General features: G+C 40.6%; 1 protein-coding gene across 2 annotated transcripts in view; it reads right to left on the minus strand.

The window, feature by feature from the left end:
• Positions 1-14,514: 14,514 nt before the first annotated feature.
• Positions 14,515-17,210, minus strand: part of ARID3A (AT-rich interaction domain 3A) — a 63,716-nt gene continuing 61,020 nt past the window's right edge. For both annotated transcript variants that reach the window (XM_073685500.1, XM_073685490.1), the window contains exon 9: positions 14,515-14,918. In XM_073685500.1, coding sequence (XP_073541601.1) covers positions 14,767-14,918 — 152 coding nt within the window. In that variant the 3' untranslated portion in view covers positions 14,515-14,766. The remainder of the gene's footprint in view (positions 14,919-17,210) is intronic.

Raw genomic sequence — 17,210 nt, forward strand, 5'->3', positions numbered from 1 at the left:
CCAGTACAGGATTGTGAAATTTTAACCAGGGCAATCCCAATATTACTGGAGAAGGCAAGTTATTCAACACTACCAAATCCAATTTCTCATGGTGAACACCATTAATAGTGAGAGGAAATTCACAGACCTTGAGAGTAATATTCTTCAAAGGGGAACCATCCACAGAAACCACAGCAATGGGGGATGATAAAGGTTCAGGTTTTAAATTGAGTCTTTCCACGAATCCCCCATCAATTACATTCAGTGTAGACCCGCAATCAACAAACACCCGAAATTCCATTAATTTTTTCTGGGCAATCGTGGAAGCAGCTAAAAATATACCCTTGGAATTTAAACAGGCAATACGGGCGTGACTGACCATTTTTTTTTCTTTCTTCATACGAAGCTCACAGCCTTTAATCAAATGACCAGATTTTCCGCAATAGAAACACAAGCCTTCAGAAAATCGACGATCTTTTTCTTGAGAGCGAGGTGCCACCGATCCAATCTCCATCGGTTCACCACTGTTAGTACACACATTCTCATAACCAGAAACTGACATAGCAGAGGATTTGCTCTCATTAACCCTTGCACGCAGTCTTCTATCCACCCGTATAGCTAATTGCATAGCCTGTTGCAAATCTTCAGGTGTAGGATAAGCAATTAGCAGGTCTTTAACCCTTTCACTGAGCCCAGCAAGAAATAGACTTTTCAGAGCAGAATCGTTCCACCCTGTTTGAGTCGACCAACGACGGAAATGAGTACAATATTTTTCCACATTACCTGATCCTTGTTTTAAACGTCTCAACTCAGTCTCAGCTGATGCGACACGGTCAGGATCATCATATAATAGTCCCAAAGCAGAAAAAAAACTATCCACTGATCTGAAGCATGAATCACTAGGTTGCAAAGAAAAGGCCCACTCCTGAGGCTCTTTGCGCAAAAGTGACATTATGAACCCTACGCGCTGGGATTCATCCCCAGAGGACTTAGGTCTCAAACGAAAATACAATAAGCAAGCATTTTTAAATGAAAAAAATTCTCGGTTTTCACCAAAAAATAAATCCGGCAAACATACCTTAGGCTCCAAGAAATGTGCTCCAGGACAGTTACTCACGTGCTGACGGAGCTCGGCCACCTCCAGAGAGAGTCCTTGCAGGCGATGAGCCAAATCCTGAACCGACACCATGATGGAACAGAAAAATCTTTCCTTAGAGAATTTGCTGGCTGGACTTACTGTTATGATCTGCTACCGGAGCTAAGGAAAGAGAGGAGATCTGTCCCTACGATAGAACTCAGCTTAATCCCTACGATGTAACAGGGAACCTGATCCTGCGATCAGACCTGCTAAAGTCCTAAGCTAGTCTGTACGGAGACCTATAGATGTGGGGAAGGAATCCCTACAAGTACTAAGGACTGGGAGGAATATGGGACACCTCCTAACAGAAATAGTAGCAGACAGACGAACAAACAAAATATATAGAACAAAGAGGTCAGTAGACCAAGCAAACTAACAGAGCAAGACACAGAGCACAGGCTAGCTAGAAAGTAGATATACAATGAAGTCCAGCAAAGCCAGAAGGGCGGCGCAGGATTAAATAGGCCAACAAGGTCATGTGACCAGCAAAGGAAAAAAGACCTAAGAGCAAGGTTCTAACACCAATGGTTAACATTGGAGGATGTCACCTCTATTCCAACGTCATCTGTTTATTCTTTACCTGGATAACTAACATCACCCCCAGAGCTTACAGACCAATATCTATGAAATAATACATTTCATCTTCATGATATTGAGTTCCTAAGTCATATTGAGTTCTGTTTAATTTTGGTCCTGCCCTCTCAGGATTGTCTTGAATAAAGAATTGTCGTCCATTGATGTATATGAAATTATCTGTCTATATAGACTTGCAAATTAATTATTTTGTTGTATTAACCCATGTTAAGGTGATTGCTACATTATGATTTATTTATGTATTTTTGTTTTGTATACACCGATACCTTGAAAAATGCCATGATAGGCCGGAACGTTGATTTATGTACAAGTGCTTCAGTTTCAGTTCTTCAACACAAAAAGTGAAACTCAATATATAGAGCCATTACAAACAAGAGTGATCTATTTCAAGTGTTTGTTAATGGTGATGATTATGGCTTACAGCCAATGAAAACACAAAAGTCATTATCTCAGTAGATTAGAATACTTTATAACAGCTTGAAAAATGCTTTTAAAATCCAAAATGTTGGCCTACTGAAATGTATGTTCAGTAAATGCACTCAATACTTCTTCGGGGCTCCTTTTGCATCAATTACTGCATAAATGCTGCGTGGCATGGAGGCGCTCAGCCTATGGCACTGCTGAGGTGTTATGGAAGCCAAGGTTACTTTGATAGCAGCCTTCAGCTCGTCTGCATTGTTGGGTCTGGTGTCTCATCTTCCTCTTGACAATACCCCATAGCTTCTCTATGGGGTTAAGGTTAGGCGAGTTTGCTGGCCAATCAAGCACAGTGATACTGTTGTTTTTAAACCAGGTATTTGTACTTTTGGCAGTGTGGACAAGTGCCAGGTCCTGCTGGAGAATGAAATTTCCATCTCCAAAAAGCTTGTTGGCAGAGGGAAGCATGAAGTGCTCTAAAATTTCCTGGTAGACGGCTGCGCTGACTTTGGTCTTGATAAAGCACAGTGGACCTACACCAGCAGATGACATGGCTCTCCAAACCATCACTGATTGTGGAAACTTCACACTAGACCTCAAGCAGCTTGGATTGTGTGTCTCTCAACTCTTCCTCCAGACTCTGGGACCTTGTTTTCCAAATGAAATGCAAAATGTACTTTCATTTGAAAACAACAACTTGGACCACTGAGAAACAGTCCAGGTCTTTTTCTCCTTGGCCCAGGTAAGACGCTCGTTGTCTATTGGTCATGAGTGGCTTGACACAAGAAATGTGAAACTTGAAGCCCATGTCCTGGATATGTCTGTGTGTGGTGGCTCTTGAAGCAATGACTCCAACAGCAGTCCACTCCTTGTGAATCTCCCCCAAATTTTTGAATGGCCTTTTCTTAATCCTTTCAAAGCTGCGGTTATCCTGGTTGCTTGTGCACCTTTTTCTACCACACTTCTTCCTTCCACTCAACTTTCCATTAATATGCTTGGATACAGCACTCTGTGAACAGCCAGCTTCTTTAGCAATGACCTTCTGTGGTTTACCCTCCTTGTGGAGTGTGTCAATGACTGCCTTCTGGACATCTGTCAAGGCAGCAGTCTTCCCCATGATTTTGGAGCCTATTGAAACAGGCTAAGTGACCTTTTAAACGCTTAGGAAGCCATTGCAGGTGTTTTTTGTTAATTACTCTAATTTACTGAGATAATGACTTGTGTTTTCACTGCCTGTAAGCCATAATCATCAACATTAACAGAAATAAACACTTGCAATAGATCACTGTGTAATAACTATATAATATAGGCGTTTCACTTTTTGTATTTAACTGAAATAAATTAACTTTTTGATGATATTCTAATTTTGTAAGAAGCACTTGTATCTGATTTTCCTACCTTCTGTTAAGCACTATTAATAGACAATCATCTATATTTCACACTTGTGTGCCGAAGTTTTCATCGACTATTGAATATTTGACAATTTTACTCCTGAGCACCACTATACAGTTGAGCACCCAGTTTTCTACACGGTTTGTACATATGTAAACACATTACTAGCTTATTATACGCAGACTAAATGAACAATGTAAATTATGTAAAGCTATTGTGAAAAAATATAAAGCAGATATAGATATTAAAATAAGAGCACCAATACTCTAAAGCGTTAAAGCAATAGTTGAGTAAGCTGAAATTAGAGACTTTATTGAAGGGAGAGTGAATAACTAAAAACTTTATTAAATTGTCACCCTGAGTATCTGCCATCTGATCAACATAATACTAATTAAACAGTCAATGACTTAAATTGGGATACCAAAGGCTTCCTCCCGCTCTTCAAACAGAAGGATACAAAGATTGAGGATGGGAATTGGCCTTATGGCTGAGTTCACATGATGCGTATTTAATGCGTTTCTGCGGCGTTTTTGCAGTTGCGGAAACGCATTAAAAACGCATGGTAGAAGGGCAGCAATGTTCCCCAATTGAAATCCGCATATGCTGTGCCCATGATGCGGATTTTTCCGCAGCGTAAACACTGCGCTCAAAAATCCGCAGCATGTCAATTAATTTTGCGGAAACGCAGCGTTTTCGCCGCCATTGACTTGCATTAGACCGCGCCATTTCCGCAAGACTGCATCTGTACTTGCGTAATTGGTGCGTTCTAATGTGCGTATGGTACCCGGGTGTAGAGGAGAGGAGAGTCTCATCCACACCCAGGTACCATTAAAAAAGCTGTAAAACAAGAATAAAATAAAAAAAATATATATATACTTACCATCTGTCGGCCCGCGCAGCGCTCCTGCTTGCTTCCCGGCACTTGCAGTGAGTTGTAGGACCTGCGCTGACGTCAGAGTCATGTGACGGGTCACGTGCCGCTGACGTCGGCAGGTCTTTCAATTCAAAGTTGCCGGCGAGGGAGAACGGAGTGAGCGGGACAGCGCGGGCCATCGGAGTTAAGTATATACACTCTCTCGGGTCACACTATATAAATCCATGCCGGTTGCATGGATTTATATAGTGTGACCTAGTTGTCAAGCACTTTCCAGGTGATGCTAAAATCACCTGGAAATCGCTTGTCAATCGACATGCGGAAACGCATGTGAATCCGCATGTATTCCGCAGGAAAAACGCATGCACAATCTGCATGCGTTTTTTCTGCCAGGGAGATGCAGAAATGATGCAGAAATGTTCTGCTTCATTTCTGCATCGTGTGCACATACCCTAAAAGACAGATGTTCTTTTATGATGGGTCTTGGACAATGAGCACAAGTTCCTTGTAAGTTTACCTTAAAAATGTACATTGTAGAGGGTTTCAAGATGTGAGAAATGTCACCAACTTTAATTTGCAGTTAAGAGATGACACGTTTTAAAAACTAGACTCAATGTATTGAGAACTATAGCCCATTAGACCTGTTTCAGGATTACATGAACCATTTCAAAATATGGCAGGACTTAAATGTAGACGTGTAAAACTTAGATATTTTGCAATTTCTACGGAGCTGTTAAATACAGCTATACTAGGTTCTGAAGCTGGCTAGGCTTATTCGGTCTCACCCCAGAGTACCCACATCAAAATATAGTGACTACTATGGCTTACATAAAGAAGTGTTGCCACCACACTCTTAATTGGCTCGGGGTGCTTCTAATGCAGGCGGTGCTCAACTTAATAGAGCAATAACAATCATCAAATTCTAAAAGATTTTAAACTGAGGCACTCGGCAAGTCGTCTTTATTATTTACATTCTGACAAACAGGCATATAGAAGTACACTAAGCAGCAGTTACTTCAATTGCAAGTACCCCTCCCCTGCTAAAGTCTGTTTATTCTGTAATGTAAATAAGAAAAAGACTTGGCGAGTGCCACCATTTCAATTCTTTAAGCAGTTAGTTTCTCCATATTACCAGCAAGTTGCAGTCCTCCATTTTAAGACAGTTGCAAAAGGAAGCAATGACAATCTTTTCCTTCATACCATTGTCTCCATTTATACAACACTTCGTATACGGATTGTCATATCTGTTTGGATATTTTAGCATACAGTTTATTTCAGTTGCAAGTCCATTAAGTTTTTATCTTTACAAAGTTCCTATTGGACACACTGCCCCCCACATAGCATAGGAATGGAAAGGACATCATTCTGGCACGACTGCAAAACACCAAGTGATTGTGCAAATGTGGCTTCTAAAATCACGTCCTCCATCTGAAACTTAATCTTTACAAAACTGAACTTCTTGGCACGTCTTCCTCTACTAACGTAAAGATGATCATTTAATTTCAATGTATGAAAATAACCATATGTACTAGACAGTTATATTTAATCTTGCTCTTTCAAAAACATCTCCAGATCAACCCTTTTCTTACCACTCCAAAACAGGTACACATTTTCCCTCAAACCACTCGAGTGTTGCTTTAGTGGTATGCTTTGGGTCATTGCCTTGTTGGAAGAAGAACCTCCATCCCAGTGTCAAATCACTGACAGATTGAAACACGTTTTGCTCAATAATATCCCTGCAGTTCGTACCATCCATCTTCCCCTTCACTCAGACCATTTTCCCTGTCCGTGCTGCTGTAAAACATCCCCACAGCAGGATACTGCCACAGCCATGGTTTGCTGTGGGGATGGTGTTCTTGTGGTGATGATCTGTGTTGGTTTGGCGCCAGACATAGCATTTACCTTTGTGGCCAAAATGTAAAAATTTTGGTCTCCCCTGACCACAGCACCTTCAACACATTTGGGGAGTCGGCCACGTCTTTTGGCAAACTCAAAACGAACCTCACACAAATTGTAAGTGAAGACTTTTCTACCCACTCTTCCATAAAGGCCACCTCTATGGAGTGTATGGCTTATTGTGGTCGTATGGAGGTCGTATGCCTAAACAGTGGAAACCCCCCACAAGTGACACCATTTTGGAAACTAGACCCCTCAGGGAACTTATCTAGATGTGTGATGAGCACCTTGAACCCCCAGGTGCTTCACAGAAATTTAGAACACTGAGCCGTAAAAATAAAATTCACATTTTTGCAACAAAAATGTTTTTCAGCCTCCAATTTTGCATTTTCATAAGGGTAACAGGAGAAATTGCACCATGCAATTTGTTGTGCAATTCCTTCTGAGCACGCCGATACCCCATGTGTGGGGGCAAACCACTGTTTGGGCGCACAGCAGGGAAGGAGCGCCATTTGACTTGGTATGTAAAATTTGCTTGAGTAATTAGCGGGCGCCATGTAGCATTTGGAGAACCCCTGATGTGCCTAAACAGTGGAAACCGCCCACAAGTGACACCATTTTGGAAACTAGCCCCCTCAAGGATTTTATCAAAGGGTATAGCGAACATTTTGAACCCAGAGGTACGACACAGAATTTGATAACATTAGGTCATCATATTGAATAAGTTGTCATTAGTCTTGAGCGCAAGTACTCGCTACCTGAGTTTGCATCGGGTACTCAGGTATGCACCATGTATCGCGGGTGCTCGAGTGACATGCTCGAGTCCCCGCCCGCATGTTTCACGGTTAGTAGACACCCAAAAAAAAAAAAAAAAAACAATATGCAGGGATCACTCGTGCATGGCAGGAAATCCACACAAGTTTTGCAGCTGTTATACAGCAAAAAAAAAAACTTATGGGGCAGGGACTCGAGCATGTCACTCCAGCACCCGCGATACTCTGTGCATACCCAAGCACCCGATGCAAACTCAAGTAGCGAGCACTTGCGCTCACTAGTCGCCATATTGTCATTTTTTTCTTTACTTTTGAAGAAATCCCAATCCTAACCCTAACACAACCAGAACCCTAGAGTTTATTTTTTTACGCCGTTCCTCATGGGGTATAAGTGATTAGACCGCTTTATTCTTCGGGTCGGTGCGATTACATATCGTGTTTTTATTATTGACAGCTGTCACACACTAAGAGACGCATTTTTTTTTTTTGCAATGACTAGTTTCTGCATCGCCATATTTTGAGAGATAGTTTTTCCGTATTTCGGCCGACAGTCATGTGACGGCTTGTTTTTTGCGGGACAAGTTGATGTTTTAATTGGTACCATTTTTGGGCACGTGACATTTTTTGATAGCTTTCCATTTCTATTTTTGGGAAGGAGAACAAACAAAAAAAACAACAATTCCGGAATTTTATTTTTTTTTTAAATACCGTTCCACGTGTGGTAAAATTGATAAGGCAGCTTTATTCTTCGGGTCAGTACGTTTACAGCGGTACCACATTTATCATTTTTTTATGTTTTGGCGCGTTTACACAATAAAAACTATTATAGAAAAAATATATTTTTTTGTATCACTTTATTCTGTGAGCTATAATTTTTTTATTTTTCGGCTGATTGAGCTGTATGGCGGCTTGTTTTTTGCGGGACAAGATGACGTTTTCAGCGGTACCATTTTTATTTGCATTCGTCTTTGATTGCATTTTATTGCATTTTTTGTTTGGCGGTATGTTTGTTTTTTGCTTTTTTTTTTTTTTTTTTACCGCGTTCACTAAAGGGGTTAACTAGTGGGACAGTTTTATAGGACAGGTCGTTCCGGACGCGGCGATACCATATATGAGTACTTTTAATGTTTTTTTCTCCCACAATAATATTTATTTATGAGTACAATATATTTTTATTTTTTTGGATTATTTTATCTAATTTTTTAAAAAAAAAATTTTCCACTTTTACACCTTGTCCCACTATAGGACCTTCACATTTTTTCAGATCGCCTGTATAGCATAGAGAGCAGCAGAAGCTCCCTGTGCTATACAGGCTGTCACTGCTGCAGAGGGAGAAGATACTTTGGTCATGCACTGCGCATGGCAAAAGTATCTTCCTGCTGTCTGGTGAACTGGATATCGTCATGACGACATCGTGTCGTCATGGCAACATCCAGGAGCCGCGGCAGAAAGCGTTGGATGCCGGCAGGAGAGGTGAGTATTGGCGATTACATCCCCTTGCCCCCACAATGCTGCGATTGACTTCGATCATAGCATTGAGGGGATTAATGTGCACATAGTACCGGGAGCAGTGCAGGACCGCACCCTGCACATAGTACCGGTTATCAGCTGTGACAATCATCTGACACCCGGCGGTGATCGCCCCGCACCACTCGTGTGCGATCGCCATATGAACTAATAGTACGTCATTGGTCCAATCGGCCCAGGTCACCATGACGTACTATTAGGTCACACATCAGAAAGGTGTTAACAGGGTTGTATAGACTATTTATACCCACTGTAGAGGAGCAATTGCTAACTCAAGAGAATAAATGTGGAGTGGCAGGAGGTATAGTAGTAGGCTGGTATGGTAAACATGACAAACTATTGCCCATCCATTAGCTGTAATGAGTCTGAGTGGTTGTCAAAATCATGCCTTTTGCATTCTTAAATTCCTGCCTTCGGCACCATGAAAACCTTTCATTTCCAAGCTGATCAGAACTTCACCAAATATGAAAAAAATATAACATCACGCAAATGAAAATTTTAAAAGATATTTTTAATATGTCATCAAGCTCAGAGTTACAACTGTTTGTTTTCCTTAAATATTCTGGAGTTAAATACAATCTGCATAATGTTATAAAATGTAAACTTTCAGGTTTTTTTTTTATTTTTATACATTAGACTATTTATAATCACAAGGCTTTAATACCTGAAGAATTTGAGAAAAAAAAAAAAAAGTAAAAACCTGTGAAATATATATTCCAGCAACGTGAGTATTTAAACCCACAGACTTTTGAGGTAGAGATGTGACATTCCTGAGTTTAACCCCATTTACACCAGAAAGGTATCAACAAGCTGTTGGGACAAGTTGCCATCTGCCCTGATATAAAGGGGTTTACATGATGTATCTGCATTTTATTGTTTTATTTTTCACCACTAAATTCTATAGCCCTGTCTAACACAAAACAAAGGAATACTGCCAACCCACGCCATAAAACACCAACTACTTCCATTTAACTGGGCATATAATTCACAGGACTACAGGATAAGGTGGTGAAATGGTATTGACCAAAAACAGAAGAAAAAAAGAAAATTCTGCATAAAAGCAAGAAACATATAAAAAGGAGATATTTCACATATATTGCTAAAATAATCTACTAACCCTTAAAATAAAAATATATATAGAGAGAAGGAAAAGTCTCAAATTACAGGATAGGTTTGGGGTGTCCCACCGACCCCAGACAATATTTAGCCAATGGGCATTACCTCGGTAGTTCAGCAAGCTGTAGAGAGAAGGCATTTAGTGCATCAAAAATGAGGAAAGCCATTGTGGACAAAGGCTTACAATGCAGAAGGGCAATGGTATGGGTCCCTGAGGAGGAGAATGTAACCAGTAGGGCAGCTCGGTGAGACATGAGCGTACTCCGTAGAGATGTCAGTAAACCAAAGCTGTCAGACATTGAGTTTATTTTACCACTATAACACCAGAAATTAAGCGATCATGCTACATGATCACTCCTACCATGTTATTCAGGACAGTTACTATTTTATGTGGTGTACCTAGCCTGCCCTTGAAGAGTTTTTGAGTTATCTAAATATTGTGGGGTTCCAAGTGAAGTAGTTGAAAGGATAGAAAATAAAAAGATGTCAACATTTTGTTAAGATGAAGTAAAGCCCCACACCCCGCAGACATAAGGCAAACAATTCCTTAATTTCTCTTCCCTGAGGGCGAGTGCCAGTGTTTCTGAAGAACACCACTGCCTCCTAAAAATCACATGATGACAAAAGGAGAATTATTACACAAAATGAAATTATAAAATCACCAAAACAACCCACATGTCCCCAGGCATAGGAGGCAGAGCCAGAAAAAACAATATATCCCCTGAGTTATAATCCAACTCTGCCAAAGATTCACATGGTGCATTTCATGTATATACAAACAATATATATATTAGAGATTTGTTTCTAAATTCGATCTATCCCCACCCGATAAGGACATGATGGGAAAAGCAGCGAGAAGAGAAGGAACAATATCCTGCCCAGCAAACTGTGCCCTACAAGCTTCCGCTTAAGAATTTCATTTTCTTTAGACTGGTCCATCTTATCCCATTGGCATTTGCCATACAGGATGTGGCAGCAGGCTTGCCCTGAGCCAACAATCCTTTGGGCAACAGATATTTTGGCTTTGCAGAACAGACAGATTATTATTCGTATTGATATATGGCGGTAAGTGGCTGCCAGACCTTTCTGGGACCACTTGGGAACCTCCACAGCAAAAATCAGCCAGATCTGCCAAAAAAATTAGAAGTATATGACCAGCTCAACTTTGGGCTGTAAAGCTATTCGAGGCAAATGAGGCATTTGCATCAACTTAATCTGATCACTACCAAGTCCAGGAGCATTATTGCTAAAGATGGTGATCTAACATTAAATGCATGTCAAATGGGTTAATAAAAAAAGTGACAATTAACCTCCAGGGCTGCAATACTATACAATGCTCTACAAGCAATGATCATAGTACTTTTTAAAATCATACACATTTTTACCCGTCATTACCTTAAAAAGACTATTGGTATAATACACTTAAAATAGAGGCTACAAATAGTCCCACTTATAGGGAATATGTCAGCAGGTTTTTGCCATGTAATCTGAGGGTAGCATGATGTAGGGGCTGAAACACTGAATTCAGGGATGTGTCACTTGTTAGGCTGTGTGCCATTTAATTACAATGAGGGTTGTATCACTGGGATGTTATCACTGCCCGGACTATAGCTCACGCTCCTGTTAGACCAACCACGCTCTTTCCTCAGATAAGTAACTCACTGTCAATAGACAATGTACATAGAAAACTGTGGTGTGGGCGAGGTTAGCTTTCTAAGCTGTGCTTCATGCTACATCTAAGAAATCTGTGTTACAACTGCTGCACATGACAACACCATTACTTACCCATTCAATCCTCCAATACGCCAACACCGCCACTGCAGTAGTCTCCACCAGTCATGCAGCGATGAGGTCCATCATTCACATGATTGTTGCTGCCAATCACCAACCTCTTTGGTTGCATTTACATGTACGACAAGTGAACACTGAAGCCAGAGATTGACTGCAGCAATCTTGTAAATGATGGCAGTCACTTAAACCACTTCACGACTTTTATCGTACATGCATATCAAAAGTCATGTCCCTGGCTTTGCTGCAGGCTCACATGCCTCTGCTCTCGCAGCGGCATTTAACACGTGCCAGCAGGGGTGGCGTGTCGTTCCATGCTCCCATCGGCGTGCCGATAGGTTATGACAACCAGGGGTCTGCTCATGACAATCCTCCTGTGAACGCCAGCCTGTGGCTGGCTTACTTAGGAGATAGTGATTTTAGCTATGTATTGGACGATCACAGCTTCAAGTCCCCTAAACTATTAAATCCAGTAAGACGTGAAAAAGTTTTTAAATAATAAAAGTTCAAACCACCCTCCTTTAAAAATAATACCAGTAAAAAAAAAAGAAAAAAAATCACTACGCATATTTGGTATCGCTGTGTTCGTAAGTGTCTGATCAAAATATAAAGCAAATTAAACTTATCGGTAAACGGTGTAATGAAGAAAAGAAGGAAAAAAAAAAGCCAGAATTATGTTTTTTTTGGCCACTGAAACATTGTAATAAAATGCAATAAGAGGCAATCAAAACATTGTATCTGCCCCAAAAATTGTTTTTATTTATACATCAGCTCAGGGCGCAAAAAAATTAGCCCTCACCCAGGCCCATATACCGCAAAATGAAAATGTTACGGGTTTTGGAAAATGGAGACAAAAGCAAGACTTCTTTGAAGTGGTGGAAAAAAATTGGGGGGTAAATTTTGTAAGGAAAAACAGAAAATAAAAAACAAAACAAAAACTATACATGTTTGGTATCTGTGCAATCTCACGGACCTGGAAAATCATATTGCCAGGTCAGTTTTACCATACAGTGAAGATGGTAAATACCCCCCTGAAAAAGTGCCCAGGTGTGAAGGGGTTAATTGCTGCAGGTTCAGTGAGGACCACCAGAGAGGCAGGTGGTGGAACTAGTGCTGGTAATTGTTTTATCCAACTATCCTACTCTTAGCCAGAAAGACAAAACCACAATGTCTTTCTAGTCAACCAGCAATCCTGAAAGATAAGAGGCATCATTTTCATACCTTTACTTAGATAGGTCTGTAATAGCGACAGGTTCGCTACAACCATTTCTTTTTTGCAGTGACTATAAAAGGTATTGGCACCTCAGACATTATTAGCATGTCTACAGGACATGCTATAAGTACCTGATAGGTAAGAGTCCAATCTAAGAAGAACGTTGTCCCAAAACCAGTTTAGCAAACCAAGATGTGTGTATCTGGAAGGAAATCAAGTGGAGTAGTAGCCTTCTACTGAAGAAATGGGCACACTAGTGTGGCTATGCTGTACATGTCTGAAGTCGGAATACCCTTTAAATCACTCTTCGATGCAGTTAAATTAATCTGCTCCTGTGTAGGTATTGTGGGAAATTGTGTAAAGGAAATTCTTTAGAGAATTGTGTGTTTTACATATGATAGACTAGTCTCTGGGTCAATGGATCTCCATGTGCACAGCTCATCCACAAAATCGGCCGTATAGGCAAGCATGTGTAAAATGCAAAATGACAATGCAGTGCAACCAACACAAAAGGGTTAATCACAAAGTGTACAGAACACTCCCATCTACAGGCCTAACAAATGTAGGAAAAGGGGGTATTGGTATAATTCAATATATTAAGTCAAGAGCCTCTTTTTTTACAGCCAGAAAAATATAACCAGAGACTAAAGCCCTAAATCAGCAAAGAGCATGGTATGTGGGTCCAATGTAAGGGCACTTTTTGATACAAAATGGCACTATAGGGGCCATCATTTATGGTTTTGTCTGTTATATGTTAGCATTTCTATTTCATAAAAACGATTAAGCTGGTCTGAGCAAGCTAAGAGAACAAGGTTTGCTTCCTGACATGAAAGTCTTCAGATATTCTGTAACCTTCACTACTACTGCTCCGTCACTTGAATAAAACTATTTGAGCCCATTTGAACATAAGATAAAAAGGAGAGGAAAAAAGTTAATTAATCACAATATACAATCAAAGTGGGTTAAAAACTAACACAGTATCATACTACAAGAGATTAACACTGCCATATCAGCGGCAATTAAGACATTGAGGGTGAACTGCAAATGCCATCTTGTATGGACACCTAATCTAACAGACTTGGCAGTAGATGGTCCTGTGGCATTGCATACACATTATATCGGTGTAAAAAAAATTATTCTGTTTATCTATATGTAAGCAAATATGGATACGCTTCTGTTTTCAATCAAACTACCAGAAGCCGCAAAAGAGCAACATGCTGTCACAGCATGTACCCAGGTAAGAGGGCAAACACAGGAAAGTTCTAGCGTAAAAGTTCAGAAAAACATTCAAATCATATGGTTTGATTTCTTGCCAATTGATTATGACCTGTAAAAAACGTTGAATAGGTGAGGGCAGCAATGGAATGGTGGAGTCTACTTGAGGTACAGATATAGCCTGAACTCCAATACATCAGGCAACCACAGGAACAAAGGGGAAAAACAAGAAAAATATTCAGTAATCTGCATTCCCTGCTCCTCTCGATTACATTCCAGAGCTTGAAGGGCGAGACCAACTAAACACAAGCCTATGAAGGAGCAGCGGGCACGTCCCATCCCATCCCGCGGATATCGTGTGCCCCACATTAGTCCAGCGCCAGGAATACAGCAATATTTATATATTTATATAGATTTCTATTAAAGTTTACATTTTCATCCTTCCTTGAATAAAAGGCATGTACACAAAACCCTCTTTAAATTTCATAGATTTTCATTGTTTGGAGCCATTAAAAAAATAAAAATGTATGTGGGTTCCGGAGAGCAAAGTGGGGATGAGGGGTATATTTGTATTTGGAGGTATTTGAAAGAATTTTTAATATATATATATATGCGCTATATTTGCAGTGCAATAAATGAGGTATATGGGTTTTTTTCACAAAGGGTAAAGGGTAAGATAATTCTAACCCTATACTGGCTCAACCAGAACCCCATCTGAGCCCAGCAATGCATTCCGGAGGTTCCCACAGACAAGGAGTAATAAACCTGAGTGTGAAACATTAAGTGATTTTTTTTTTTTCTTTTTTTTTTTTTGGCTTCAGCTGTACTGGATTTGGCAGAAATGTCAGGGTGAAGAACTATTTGAACCGGGAGCCCGAGTTGCAGACGATGGGGCCAGTGATGTGCTACTACTGGTCCCTCCCACACTGGCAGTCCTGGTGACATTTCCTTTGCTGATTCCAGATGTTGAGGTAGGAGGTTGAGCAAATAAGACCCCTAGAACAAAATAAAAAGCAATGAAATATTAAAACAGAAACCCCAGCAACCATTACAACCCCCAAACAGTTCTATCAAACATCACCACATAGGGCTCCCATTTTTTCCCAGAAGGGCTCTTTAGTAAACTGATTTCAGGGCTTTTCAGCAGGAACATTGCCAGGTTCCCGCAAAGATTATGGCCAAAGAATGCTCAATTCCCCTGCTGTGCTACCATAGGGGAAAACTTTATATAATCCTCATAAAAATCAATGTGTAAGGCATGGCTACATTGGGTCCTGCAGACAAAAGACATGCTCCACTTTGGCTAGTAAAAGGCCTTGAAAATTAAAACTAACACAGAATTTGGGTTTCTAAACCAGAAAGGGAATGTCAGCCCAATCTGACAGTATAAACAAAAAGGCCCAGTGCACCAATCCACCCAATGGCTTTCCATGCTGTGCCTACCTCATTGGTGATTGATTGACAGCACTGACTTGTCTGAACTTTTAGTACAGACAGTGTTCTCTCCAGGTTACCAGCGCTGCCAATCACAAGTGAGGTGGGCTGAGCTTTCTGGCCACACCAAGGATGCACTGAGCACCCAATCAGAATATTTGATTAAAAATTAGCAATGTCTTGACACTTAAAGAGTCTAACCAGTTTAGTACTAGGCCATTTGCCCCATACATGTAGTTTAAATAGCTTTAAAGGGACCCTGTCACCATGAAAATGCAGTCTAATCTGAACACAGTATAACTTGTGTTTTAATGATTTAAACCTCTGCATGTTCCGGGATTTTCAGTCCAGCAGGCGGTCCTATGAGTGATCGCCTTCTTTGTATACGTGTGCACACAGCAATAGCTGTCAATCACTGATAGAACCGCCCAGCGGCCCATTAGAACGAAAATCCCAGAAAGAGCAGAGAATTAAATGAATAAAACTCAAGTTATACTGATTCTTCGCTCACAAAACTATTTATCAATCCACCCAGCTCTCCCTGCTCTAGAACACGGTGCCTGCAGATTGGCCTGCATTCTCATGGTGACAGGTTCTCTTTAAAAATGTTCTTGTATGGATATTAAAATCATTTTTGCATCTCTTTTGTGACACATGGGAGCATTCTGCTCTATTCAGACCTTTTTTCCTTGCCAATATCAGGTGAGAATATAAAGGAAATGTGTGTTTATCTTGCTTTTGAATTTATTTTTTCACATATTGTGCTCACTCATTACAACATTTTACCCCCCCCCCCCCCCATCTGATTTGCCATGTAATTGGGGTTAATATACTAGCCCCAGTCATAGTGGAAATGCAGCCTCCTGCCCACTCCCAGCAGTCACATGACCTGTTGGGTTAGGAGAAAAAAGTGCGACTAGCGTTTCCCATTACCATATACACAGCACTTGTGCAGCGCTGTGTATACAGATATCGGGAAGGTAGACACTGTAACAAACTGTCCCCATCTGTATTGGGAACTAGGCTGTGTAACGGTCAGCTCTCTGTTCCCACAGCAGTATGATCGGTGCAGCTGCTCCACTATGCACTGATGATTTACAGGTTTGTTTTTTTATGCTGCAGATTTTCTACATCAGTGTTCCCAAACTCCAGTCCTCAAGACCTACCAACAGGCCCTGTTTTCAGGATTTCCTTAGTGTATACAGTTATATGAAAAAGTTTGGGCACCCCTATTAATCTTAAGCTTAATGTTTTATAAAAAAAATTGGTGTTTTTGCAACAGCTATTTCAGTTTGATATATGTAATAACTGTTGGACACAGTAATGTTTCTGCCTTGAAATGAGGTTTATTGTACTAACAGAAAATGTGCAATCTGCATTCAAACAAAATTTGACAGGTGCATAAGTATGGGCACCTCACCAGAAAAGTGACATTAATATTTAGTAGATCCTCCTTTTGCAAAAATAACAGCCTCTAGTCGCTTCCTGTAGCTTTTAATGAGTTCCTGGATGAAGGTATTTTTGACCATTCCTCTTTACAAAACAATTCCAGTTCAGTTAAGTTTGATGGTCGCCGAGCATGGACAGCCCTCTTCAAATGATCCCACAGATGTTCAAGGATATTCAGGTCTGGGGACTGGGATGGCCATTCCAGAACATTGTAATTGTTCCTCTGCATGAATGCCTGAGTAGATTTGGAGCGGTGTTTTGGATCATTGTCTTGCTGAAAGATCCATCCCCTACGTAACTTCAACTTTGTCACTGATTCTTGAACATTATTGTCAAGAATCTGCTGATGCTGAGTGGAATCCATGCGTCCCTCAACTTTAACAAGATTCCCGGTGCCGGCATTGG

Source organism: Phyllobates terribilis, unplaced genomic scaffold, assembly GCF_046119375.1.
Source record: "Phyllobates terribilis strain yellow unplaced genomic scaffold, ASM4611937v1 Scaffold_1__5_contigs__length_1240528914, whole genome shotgun sequence".
NCBI lineage: Eukaryota > Metazoa > Chordata > Amphibia > Anura > Dendrobatidae > Phyllobates > Phyllobates terribilis.